General features: G+C 37.1%; 1 protein-coding gene across 1 annotated transcript in view; it reads right to left on the bottom strand.

Annotated features, from left to right (window-relative positions):
- Window positions 1-3,776: 3,776 nt before the first annotated feature.
- Window positions 3,777-13,186, bottom strand: part of ZNF385D (zinc finger protein 385D) — a 350,278-nt gene continuing 340,868 nt past the window's right edge. Inside the window, exons 7-10 of the mRNA XM_026065941.1 lie at window positions 11,702-11,935; window positions 9,574-9,752; window positions 8,124-8,225; window positions 3,777-4,010 (exon numbers count right to left, since the gene is read on the bottom strand). Of these exons, the coding sequence (XP_025921726.1) occupies window positions 3,777-4,010; window positions 8,124-8,225; window positions 9,574-9,752; window positions 11,702-11,935 (749 nt within the window). The remainder of the gene's footprint in view (window positions 4,011-8,123; window positions 8,226-9,573; window positions 9,753-11,701; window positions 11,936-13,186) is intronic.

Here is a 13,186-nt window from a genome sequence, read left to right as displayed (position 1 = left end):
AAGAAGGTAACTAATCTCATGGTTCACAACAATGATGAACCTTCAGAACAAAGGTTTAAAGCCAAAGATAGTTGGAAAAAAGCAGACAGCATAAAAAAAAAGTATATATCTCTCCCACAAAAATACTATGTATTTGGGTTAGAACAGAACAGTCATTCTTTAACACTTTGTATAGAATTAAAGAAAACATCCCTGAACCTATTTGCTTTTCTGAGTTCATACCCACCCCTTGCCCTACAGCCTGATTTTACACTGTTATTCCAGTGAGTGACTGTGTCCTGGATGAAATGATCTGTTTCCGTGTACTTTAGGCTTCTTCTTGGTCCTGGAGTGTTCCTGTAATATGAAATATGATGACACATTTTTCTTTACAGTGCTTTCTGTATTGGTGCATTGATAGGTAGGTGTAAGGTGTCTTCTGTTTGCTACCGCCTTTTTCAGCTGCTGTGGTCACACCTGTGACTGGAAGCTCCCCTTGTCCAATCAGACTGCTCTGCCAGTATTTTCCTTTATATGTATGTATGTATATACATATATACAAATACCCACACGTGTAGATATACATATGCACATATGTGTGTGTGTGTGTATACATACATACATATGTATATACAGATATATACAATATAAAACTGTTGTGCTAACATCCCAAGTATGTTGATTTGTCACCGACCAACAGGGGGTGGAACAGCAAGGCACAGAAAATCCACTATACATTCTAACATTTAGGCTTTATCCTTTATTAGGTAGTGAGTAAGAGACATAAAAAGAATCGAGTTTGTTGTTTACAGCTGAAATTTAAGAGAGACTTGTGTGAACAAAACTTGTTCCATAGAGCACTGTGACAAAAGAGGTCCAAGAAAACTGAAAGTGTCATTGCGAATTAGCTGATGTAAGTAGTTGGAATGACACTCCTATTTCTAGCAACACTTGTATTAACTCTGCCCTTAGTACTGTGCCTCCATACATGCCACAGGCCTCAATGTTTTGGCAAGGATCAGCCTGTTGATTTTAATGGCATCGTGACAACACGGCAGGATGTACAGCAGGTACCCGCGTACCAGAAGGCTGTGCTTAAGAGCCTACAGTCTCTTCTTTTCCAGTCTGTGTATTATTTCATGGGAGAAAGTGTCTCCCCAGCCCATCTCCCTTCCCACAACACCAGTCCTCCTCGGCTTGTTCAGCAAATTGTTAATTCCGTGGACTATTACAAAAGGCTCTGGAGACAAGCGGCGGTTCAGGGAGCACAGCTAGAAACCAGTGCCCTGTTCAAGGAGGAATTCACACACAGCTGGCAATGGCATTACAACTTCTGCAAAAAGAAGGAAGGTTGAAAGTAGGCTTAAAAACCCCCAAGGCCAAGATTTTGCAAAGAGGAGTTTAACGTTACTACGATATATTCAGGTACCCGAATAAGTGGAAACATTTTCTAAATACTGAACGGTAGGGCCAGGTTTTGAAGGCTGGCCTGTTTACTGCCTCCTTACTGGGAGCTGTAGAGTATGGAGCCCTTTTAAATGTCAGCCCCTAGTTATGCAGGTGCCTAAACTTGGCTTCAGGAACTTACCCATACTCCTCTCTTTTTGGAAATTGGGCCAAAGCAATACAGCTAGTAACCAGCCCTGAAATCACCATCGCACTTGTTTTATGTCTACATCGGAGTGAATTAAATACAACCAAAAGTCCATTTGATTTCAAGGCACAAACGTTGCAAATAAACTGGATGAAATACATATACATAATATAGAACTTATTTTAATACTTGTAGATAAATAAATGTATCTCTTTGGAATTCTTTGGACACAGACATCCATGGAACCTCTTCTTTCTCTTTTATATATTTTTTTATAAAATCTATATGCAGAGAGGTTTAAAAAATGGCAAATACCAATGTATATGGAAGGCTCACTGATGAACTGCAAGTCAAAGTGCTGTATATTCCCATCTTCTAGATCTCCCAACTGTCCATATTAACCACAGGCAGTATTAGATAGCAACCACATGGTCAATATTTTGCATTACTACATTTTAATAAAATCTTTTAAATTATCTCCCCATCTAAACTTAAATTATGTTTTTAATTTTTATTCCTCCTAAATGTATGGTAGGCATTTCACTTAGCTACACATCAGAGTGGTTGCATGTGACTCAGCAGCACACTCCAAAATATTAATAGATACTTTTCAGCTCCCTATGGGAAAAAGCAGGCAGCAAGAATCAGATTCAAGACATGTCTATTTTTTCTCTGTTGTTTGTTACTTACCACTTAATGACCCACATGTGAAAGTCAATGGTTATATAATTATTTTATATAGTAGATTTTCTGTTTATAAGTTATTTTTCTTACTCTAACATATATACAATATATCTATATATACCCCTGATAAATCTTACTTTAAAGGGACACTGTCAACCCCTTTAAGCCTCACAGTAAATACATAAGGCTTTATGCTGTCCATACATAAAGGTCAGCTACAGAATTCAAGGGTCCCTTCAGATCCTAAAGGTTGTATTTGCTCCAAACCCATAATGTGCAGTTATCTCATAATATGTATCTCGTGTGTTGCTGTTTACATTTTATATGTATATTAAAACATTTTATATCACATCAGCAGGAAATAAAACAAGAGAATAGATCTGTTTCTAAGACTATGCCTATAGCAAAAATATGTTACCTGCATCTACAGACACTCCCACTGGTATGATATAAAAAGAATATGTGCCATTCTTGGGATAAAATTCTGGCTACATTGCAGTCAGGGGGAACCTTATTTTGACTTAAATGAGGCCAGGATTTCTCTCTTGGTTTTCATTTGCTAGTTATGACTATGTGTAACCCATTTGTGTCTTCTCTCTGCTCAACACTGAAGTGTCATGCCTGTTTCATGAAAAGAGTGTATTTTTTGCTGTCCACTGGCATGCCTTAAACATTAATCAATCCTGTATGTATTACACCTTTTGAATATACACACACTGTACACATATGTTCTCAGCTAAATAAAAGTTTGCCCTATTCTGTGTACAGCATATGGATTTACTTTTTTTTCCACTAAATCTTCTTTACCATTTGCTTTGTCCTAACCATAGATTATCTTCATGCCCATTCTTCTGCAGGTGAGGAAAATCATTTTTGCTCACCAGGAACAGCTCCACATTATTGTCATCATTTTTGACTACTTACCAAAGTGACATAATTTGTTCATTTTATCTTTTGCAACTCAGTTAGAAACCTAGTGGCATAGATAGAGACACAATACTACTGTTTTACAAGACATCTATTGTAACTACTTTTGTTCAGATAAATACCCAGTAACTGCTGATTTGGCAGGAGGATTGGTAAGGGTACTACTATTCACAGTGTTTCTTTTTTTCCTTCTTCTTTAATCTACAGAATAAAGTATTTAATGTACATTGGAACCAGTTAATGCCCTTTAGACAAATTTGTAAGTTGTTTCATAAAGCAGGAAAGACATTGCAGGGAAATATGTGCCAAAAAGCACAGTCAAAAGGCTTTGTAAGTTTTATATGTCACTACAAGTCAACGCTGGAGATCAGTTCTAAAACGATCAATACTGGGGAGGAATGCTCTCATCTGGAGAAAATACTGCCCATTCCCCCTTTTAGAATTTGTTCAGTTCTCTATCAAAAGTCCTGGCTCTTCATATATACTTTAAACTATAAATAAACACTGCATAGTTCAATGATTTTCTTGATTTTCTTTTTTGTTTGTTTTGATTTGAAAAATTATTGCAGTACAATTAATTCCTGTTTGGAGTTCAGTAAGGAGCGAACAGCACAGGAGTATGGGTGGTCCGTATAGGCCCTGGAGCTGGTCGTAGGAGTGCTGGAGGAAGTGCTGAAGTCTGGAAAAGGGTAGCTGCTGGGGCTGTTCGAAGACTGAAAGGGGAATTCACTGCCACAGCAGCAGCTGCTGCTGCAGCTGCTAGAGGATTTGGTAAGATTCGTGGAGCCATCGGCTTTGAAGGTTCCTTTGAAAATACTAATTTTACCTGTGGGGAAGAGAGAAAACAAACAAACAGAGAGAGATAATTTGTTCATATTAGCTACATGACAAAAAGCTTGACTTAGACTGTAAGTGGAAGATCAAGAAAGAGAGGCCTTGCACTGGTTACTGACTCTACGAGCTGCAGGTTTGTGACAGGAGATACGATCTCTCACACATCAAACAAGAGTGAGCAGGATTTGGTAGGGGACAAAGCGTTTCAGTATTTGCTTGGTTGTGGGCTCACGTCTTATCACTGAGACTTATAATTTAATATGAGATGAGAAATCAAAGCAAACCTAAAGAGGGGCTGGGCAATCTGCACCAAAGTAAAGCTGCACATACCCTGCAAGAATTAAATAAGAAAGAATTAGCCATCAATTAGAGACCTCCATCTGGACAGCTTCATGATAAAGACCAGAGCAGAAAGAAAGCATATCCTATTCCCCGGTACGACTAAGAAGATACTTTTGTTTTTCTTATTGTTAGGATGCAAGTTCTGCTTAAAATCTCCAGTTAGCTGCTCTTTATTAGCTTGTGCCTCTAATAACAAGTAAATCAAAAAAGCTTAACTTGCACAAGTCATGAAAATCTCCAAACTTTTCATGTGTTCTAATAGGTGATGAAATCTACAGGTGCTGCCCTACATCATCTTGCTGTGTCTTCAGAAGCTTTTTTCCACACAGATACTGTTCATTCATACAAAGACTGTGAAAAAGTGGCAGATATTTTTAAAATATCATCATGAAAAACTTTTATCTATATCACTTAAGAAGGGGCAAAACCATGATATTGTAACTAATCACTGAAGCTTTTGCTTTAAAAGCTTTCATAACATGGGCCTTGTGCAATACTAAATGCAACTTAGAAAATCCTTCATTTATGGTTTCCAAAGAGAAAAAAAATCTCGAGCATAAAATCGTTTACGATTTCCAAGACTAATTAAAAATGCTCACAGAGGTCCATTATTATTTGTGTATAGAGTGTTTACATTTTGTATGCACACAGATGAACACCAGAGTAGTCAATACAGATTTCTGTAGATTTCGATGGGATTTTAATTTTCTAATGAAAAGCCAGGAGCCTGAATACCTTTGTTGTTCTGGTTTTGTAATTCCGAGACAAGGATATAAACCTCACCCAATGACAAAGAAAAGTTCTCACTGGCTCTGTCAGACTTTAGGTGGGGTCCATATCCTGGGATGAACTGCTGTCCTTTGCCAAGAATATATACGTGGTGTGGTACATCTCAGTCTAAGAATGGACACTTCTCACTCACAGGGAAAGACCAATTTCCCATTCTTGAAATTGAAAAGGTTTTTCAAATAATTATCTTGCACTATATCAGTCTGATATTTTCCGCTTAACAGTACTTTGTTGAGTGAATAGTCAGAAAGGAAGGACAGGAATCGTCTGGCAAGTTTCATCATTACATTATCACTGTATTCCAAAAATTTTTTGTTTCTTTACCAACCAGCTGGATACTGGATTTTGACTTTTCTTAATACCCACTGGCAACTCTGCTGGCCTCAAGGTCTTTCTCTGGGAGAGATATTCAAAGGGGACCAAATTCTATACTTCTCTTAATGAAGGACATAATGGGTGTTAGATACAAATCTTCTCATTGCACGTACAAAAATCAATGACCTTATCTTTTTCTTGATCAGTGCTAGACCCACTGATCCAAGCTGTATTCTTTCCTTTCTGAATATTTCACTTTTTCCTCTTTCCTTACTGTTTATTTAGTAAACAGTTTTTTTCAGCCTTATTTAGAATAGACAGTAAAAAACCCTCAAAAACAAACAAAGAAAAAACCTCTAAAAGTGCAAAAAAACCTCCAACGTGGTTCTTACTGTGGTCTGTGATGTTTTTCATCAGAGCCATTTTACTACAGAAAAGTGTATACTTGTAAAATGATCAAATGCCAGATAACTTTTTCTCTCTAGTCTGGTATTTTATATATACTGGACAATTGTGGCTTGACGTATTAAATCAGTCCCAACATTACAAGATTTCTTAAACCGTGAAATTGTACCATGGGAATTCATAAAGCTTTTTTTTCTGAAATACACATAACTTGACTGGACAAAGCATTATAAATGATGTATTGAAAATATGACATTGGAAAGCTGTTGTTCTAGAAAAACTATGAAAATGTAGCATGTCCTTTTTCTAACTTCTGCAGAGAAAATTTTGGTGATGCTGATGCATTTTTGTCATGAAGAGCAAAGATCTTAGGTGATTTTTTATATAAAAAGGCTAGGACAACCTTGCAGTTCTTGGAGGAATCAGAAACTTCTACTGAAGTTAGATAGCCTTTTAGTTCATTTATCAAAATGTTTCTGATTGTCCTTTCAACACAGTTGCAATAACAAAAATATTTAGCATGTATAGTACAATGTACATTCTTTTCAAATCTCTCTGCAAGTACTATACGACAGGTCAACATGAAGAGTTAAGTAGGCACTATTTGTTTTATTTATAGTGGAGTGAATGAAGGGACAATAAGTGACTTGAAAAATTAGTGGGGAGTTAAGAAAGTTAGCAAAGTCTAGAGCTCATCAAAAACATTTATATTCAAAGTAAAATTAGCACATCTTTGGCTTGTTGCTACGCCATTTGCAGTTGAAGTGACAGCAATTTTGGTATTTTTTTCTATTCAAAAACAAAAAACGAAATGGAGAACTTCTCTTATCCTTCCCCAGTGCAGCCTCTATTCTACTACTGATATCTGTTGGTTTATTGCTAACTCATTCTCTTCCCTTTAAATTTTTTCTGCCTCTTTGCTCACCTCCGGCTTGACTTGTGGATTGTGAGCACTGGCCTGATGGTGTGGACTGTGGGAGTGAGAGAGCAGGAGAAGGACATGTGCCTGTGTTATTTGTCTGTGCAGCAACTGAATGGCCTTGACTGGAGTTCTCAGAAATCACCACTACATAAATAAGCGAATAGATGACTATGTGCACAGTAACAGCAACAGTAATGTAATAGTTATTTCCATCCTTTGGGAAACAACGAATTTCCTAAAGGAATAATAATCCTGTCTGTGAGGCTTTAGCTATTCCATATCCTACTTTCCTATTTATATATTTTCTATTCCTTTCAGTATAATTTATATCTGGCGGAGACCTTGGTCTCCCTGGAGTATTACTGAAAAACCCTATGGAGCCATTTCCTTACCAGCGGGTCTGCCAGAATGGTGCAATACAGTATGTTACGACATCTGGGAAAGCACCCACCCAACTGAACGATGCATAAATATACCACACATTAGGGCTGTCCCAAAAAGGACAAATTTTCTGTTGCCAGGAAAAGAGTGTTAGTTCAACTAGAAGAGAACTGGGCTTTCACAGAAAAGAGCTCCAAATTCTGTCTCTCTTAAAGAAGATGGACAATGAGTGAGTGGATGATTTGTATGAGGCCAATGAGTCAACACCCTCCCCCTGCCAAAACCCTCTACAAACCCTTACAAAACCACATGTCACACAAAAAAATCACACAGTTTATCTGATGGAGATAAATGCCACATGCTTCACTCCCCAACCCACAATATAAGCTGTTTTTTTGACTAATGGCAGAATCCTAACAGGATTTTTATTAAAAAGTAAACTTTTTTATTTTCATCCTTTGAAGCTAACAAGAACTGTGCTTCAGAAAGCTTATCCTGGCAGTTGGGAATGTGACCAGAACCATGCTGAAGCCGAGTGGAATGAACTGAAAGATGGATTTCTTTTTAATTGTTTCAATTGTTATCTGAGTAGTTTTCTAAATTAGGGTAGAATTAAAGTTTTTATGTTTATAGAGTTTTATTTAGTCATTTCACCATTATTGTCTTTGGTGAAAACTGGAATGATCCTGTTTAGCATCTGGATATTTCTTTCCACTCTTGCTGTCTAATGACCTTTGAAACAAGGTTCTTTTCTGAGGTCATTCAGYGCAGTTACAAAATGAGCACATACGGATTGTAGTCCAGTGCCCATCAAAGTAAATAAAAAGTCTCTCATAGGCATCTATGGGCTCATTCAGACACTCCCATCACCTACACTACCCTTCCCATCTTAAGTATTTTTCCACTCATATTTCTAAAAGGATTCTGTGAATAAGATGGTGATTGGCTTACCCCTAGAGGATGTGTTCCCTTTTGGAGTTTGTTGTAAGGGCTGTATTTAGGTTTAGGTGGTTTCCCAGCAGCTCTGTCTTTGTGCCTTCTACTGCTTATGTGCTGTTAAAAAATATATTGGAAAAAAAATCAATGAGCATCATTTCCTTAACAGACCACTTCAGCTTCTGCTTTAGACAAGGGTGCTCCAATATTGAAAGCTACTGCTCTCCACACCAGCATCACTTTGACTAATTCAGTAATGAATGGGAACTTGGTTTGTTCCAATTTGAATAACTCCTTTGTGAACCACGTATTAGGACTGTGATTTTCAGAAGTGCTCAGTTCAACTCTGCTTCCACTGCAGTCAATGAATTTCCCACCTTTGTTAACTTCAACAGGACCTGAACTAGGCCAAAGTTGGAAGCCTTTGAAAAATTCATCCCTGTCTCTGTAAAGCACCTATCAAACTCAACCCACTGCTGATAGAAAGTTTTGGACAAACATTAGAAGTGGAGTGTCCCCTATTCAAAAAAAAAAAAAAAAAAGAAATTTTTAAGTCCCTAAGAAGCTCAGAGATACTTTTAAGATTTCAGCTGAAAGATGGTTAAATATCAAACTAAGTGACAGTGAAATAAAATCACAAAATCCATTATCTTCTTCATAAAATCTATTAGATTTTACAAGAATCCTTCTACACAGACTTTATTGCAGTACCAGATGTAAGTGACTTTTTCCAGAACTAATTGTTTTACTTTCATTTTCATTCTCAAAAGAGTTCTCACAAAAAGAACAAAGACAGAAGAATTAACTGGACATTTTTTTCCTGAAAACCTAAGACAAGTACTGCTATTGTCCATTACAGAATTTATCTTCATTCTTGTAAAGTTCCTTAACAAGTATTTAATTCCAAAAGGCATATGGAATTAAACTAAGTGTTTTACAGAACAAAGGCTTTGTTCATCTGAAGAATGACTGAATATAACTTAGTGTAATTGCAATTTGGAGGTCATGCTTCTCAGTTACAGAGCAACACTGATAAAAAAAAAAATTAAAAATCCTATCCATCCCGCATTTCTAAGGTTATTCAGTGTTCTGTGAAAATACTTATTGCACCCACCTCCACATCTTTGTCACGGCAGATATCATGCAGCACACTAAATGGCAGGGTTTATCAGTTCACGACAATTATAGTACTCTAAAGACAGTTGTAACATGTTGCAGCTCAGAGATTCTATAACTCTTTTTAAAAAAGATACAATCAAGAGCTTTTGAGAAAATGCATTTGGTGCAAGGGAAAATCATACCAAAACCAAAACACACAGCACAAAGGTCAAGTACAAAGGACAAAATCTGCAAGCTCCATTTAGATGTTAACTGTCAGACTGACACATGCTGATTGTGTTGGTACTTTATCACCATGAAAACAAAGAATAGCCAAGGATTCACACTCTGCAAGCTAGCTGAGTACCTGTTTCAGTTGTGTCTCAGAGTTTACGTGCACATCACATATTTCACAGTGAAATGTTTTGTTCTGAAGGCCTGTGTTTCCTTTATTCACAGGTCCCTTGCCTTTTACGCCTGCCCGGGGAAACGCTTTTATGGTTCCACTTCCATTCCGAGCTTCCAGCATAGTTTTGTGCTTAGTCCCTGGAGACATTAGAAATGGGAAACAGAAAAAACTTTGGCAATTTGGTTGCATTCATTGTTTTTTTTTTTTTTCTTAAAAAAATATATATATATGAACCTCAGCTTGGTGCCATGTGTTATCCTTGGAATATGACAGTGTTTGCCTGTATCAGATTCATACTAATGTAATAATATTTCACATTTGATATTTATTTATTAAATTACTTATGTGTAGGTAATACACTAGAACAAAGCAGCCACACCAATAAGTAGTGGTACAGTCAAGTATCCTGATGTGAAGTTAAATGGGTGTGACATTTCTCATTAATTCCTGCTGCTAATAAGACCTGAATTGTAGTTGCAAAGGAAGAGTAATTTACCTATTAAAGATGTAGTTGGCTTTGATTTGTAGTCCTCATGAATGGATTGATAAACAGTATGCATTAGGTAGCTTACACTTAAATCTGTAATTAACTAATTAGTTCCCAAATCACAAAGGGACAGAGGTTCCTGGCAGCAACTTACAGATCTTAATGGCCTGGTCAGAAACCAAAACATGTGAGAACTATGCACTTTGCTTTTATTTTTTATTAAAATAAATGTTGTATAGAAAACAATAGTGTACTGTGACTGTACCTTTATTCAGACTATACACTTTCTTGCACTATTGACTTCCACGCAGGTAATCTTTGATGACAATGGACTACTGCTATGTAAAGAATTAGTGCTCCAATAATAATTACTGTATGCATTCACATGTACACATCTACAAGCATGCAGGCATGTGAGCATATACACAGTTTATCAGCATAGAAGGCTAAATTTGGAGGTGTTTTGTATAAATATTCAGAATAATGTTTAGGCTCTCATCTTGATCAGAAGAATGTTTAGAATACAGTCTTCATATAAAGTTAAATAGGTTAAATGGGTACAGCTTTATTAACTTCAGTTTCTACCAGTTGAAGATCTGGCATACAGCAAACACAGCATTTAAAACTGATTAAGCTTTGTTTCTCATGAATACCAACAAATTATCATTTCCTTTTTAATTTAAATGGATTCTACAGCCATGCCAAAGTTGTTTCTTTTTTTTATTACATCAGAAGACCATTCCTCATTTTGGTGCAGGTATATCATCTCTGTCTCTGTTTCAGAGCTGAGGTTATCCTTCTGTCTCTTACTTCTTTTTACTATGCTCTCGGATAACCCCGACACCCAAAATAAGGCAACTATTGTAGGACTATCATAGATGATCACTGCTACTGTATTAAATCCCAAGATCTTTTAACCCTGCTCACCACAAACCCAATCAGTAAGATGTTTAAAACAGTGACTGTGAATGATGCCTCTCTACCACTGGAACTTATTAATGCTGCTCAGCTCTACTAATTAGGAAAGGTTTAAAACTTAAGAAAGACAGAGGTAAGGAATTGCCCATTCAACTCTCAAGCAGTAATCACTATCAGCCAACCAAAACAAAGGAAAAATATATACAATTTTCAATAGTTATTAGCAGACCATATGTAGCTAAGTATTCTAACTCTCATCATTGAACTCTGACTGACTGATGCTCCCTGTTTCAGCCTTAGTTTGTTAGATTTCACACAACACTAAAGGCATTCATACGCAGTTTACTAGCTGGCATAAACAAAAGTATGTGAACTCTGAACATCAAAGGTAATGAAGCATGAGCTGTCACTTAGCTCCGTAAGGTCTGGAAGCTGCAAAAGCTAAAATGGAAGAAAATGGGTAACTTGCAAGCAGTAAAATTCCTTTCTTCCCCCTTTATGAAAGTCTACTTGCTTGTCATTTTTATTCTTTAATAGTTAATGAATTCCATGTAATTGCCAGTGTTCTGCCACCTCTTTGTCCCCTGCTGCAAGAGATCTAATCTATTCAGGGGAAGATAATTGCAGAGCTCTTGAGAAAGAAGGAAAAAAAGGAAGAAAGCAAGCACTGCTCCATCTCACCACTGTTGTGCGCCTCCAGCTGCGAGGCAGAGTTGACAGCGACTTTGCATAGTGAACAGTACAGCAGTCTTTTTGCTTTTTCTTCCTCTGTCTCCACAGAAGGGCATGTGGTGCTGCTAGTGGCTGTCGTGGGGATTTTCTCCACTTTAGAGGTGATCTCCGTTGTCATAACACTGCTCTTCCGGATTTCCACGGTTGTCGTCGTTGATATTGCTGGTGTCCCTGTGGCAACGTCTGTGGGCAAAGGAAGGAGATGGAGGGAAACAAAATAGAAGGTGGTGACCCTTGGTGTTTGCATGTTTGCATCCTAATGCTGTAACCCCACAGAGAGCCAGAGCGTGCTGGTGAAACGACTAATAGTAATGAACTAAATCTGACCTCCTTCTTTGTATTTTTCATGTTTACAAAATACAATACTCCCATGTATTGAAATGCCATGTATTCTGGTTCCAGCATTCTGCTAACACCCAGTAAATACAGAATTCATAAACTGCAAAGACAGGTCATTAAGACTGTACTGTACAACTGAAGGATAACTCACTAAAAGAGATCAAATAAATTACCAGTAAAATAGGCAGTTAATATTTATACACAGCCCTTCAGGTACATAAACTGCCATAGTGCTGCATAATACTCTGATTAAGTAGTCAACTTAAAGTTTTAACATTCTGTACTCACAAAACTAAAATTAAAATAATTGTATGTTCTTGATATCAGATAAAATAAAACATTGACACTTCACTTGATCTTAGCCAAAACTAATATTAAATGAATAGTAATTATTAATACCTAGTATACATATATATACACACACACACCCTAATAATATATACTAATGATAGTGATTAAATATACAACATTCTATATTTAAGATCTACACAGACACTAGTCAGACTTTTGTTCTGTGTATCAATTTTGTGTTAGGAAAGCTCTAAGCATGTTATATACCTAAATCTATTTGGAAATTTAGTGCCTGAATCTAAGAACAAGTGGGGTTTGTACAGTTTTCAAACCCAAGAGAGAGAAAATACACAATAATATTGTGGTCTGAATAATGTATAAATAGTATTTTGTATGACTAAGTTCTAAGCATCTGTGCTCAATAGCGCCAGTTAACCCAGCAAGCTCTTCAAGCCTCCAGATGAGTTTTGTTTCCATCAGGTAAGTATTGAGAGGGCCTACATTTCTGCCAAGGACATGCCATCCAAGTCCTGACCGCAACACGGAGCTGACAGCTTAAACTCCTGCAGGGTTCCCACAGATCTCTCCACGGGATCTCTCATCCCATTTTGGAGTCCGAGTGCCCTGGACTCAGATTATCCCTCCGGAGAGCATGGTATTTTCACCTCTTAGTCTCTTCCACTGAAGCTCACCTATTTCCTATTAAATATCTCCGCAGTGCCAGAGAAAGAGAAAATTATATGGCAGTATCATCTGGTAGTTAAGTACTTATCAGGATACAGGACTAAGATCCAGCACTGAAGT

The sequence above is a fragment of the Apteryx rowi genome, unplaced genomic scaffold, assembly GCF_003343035.1.
Source record: "Apteryx rowi isolate R43461 unplaced genomic scaffold, aptRow1 scaffold_234, whole genome shotgun sequence".
Taxonomy (NCBI): domain Eukaryota; kingdom Metazoa; phylum Chordata; class Aves; order Apterygiformes; family Apterygidae; genus Apteryx; species Apteryx rowi.
The sequence above is the reverse complement of the archived record's forward strand: the minus strand, read 5'-3'. Positions and strand labels throughout refer to the sequence as shown.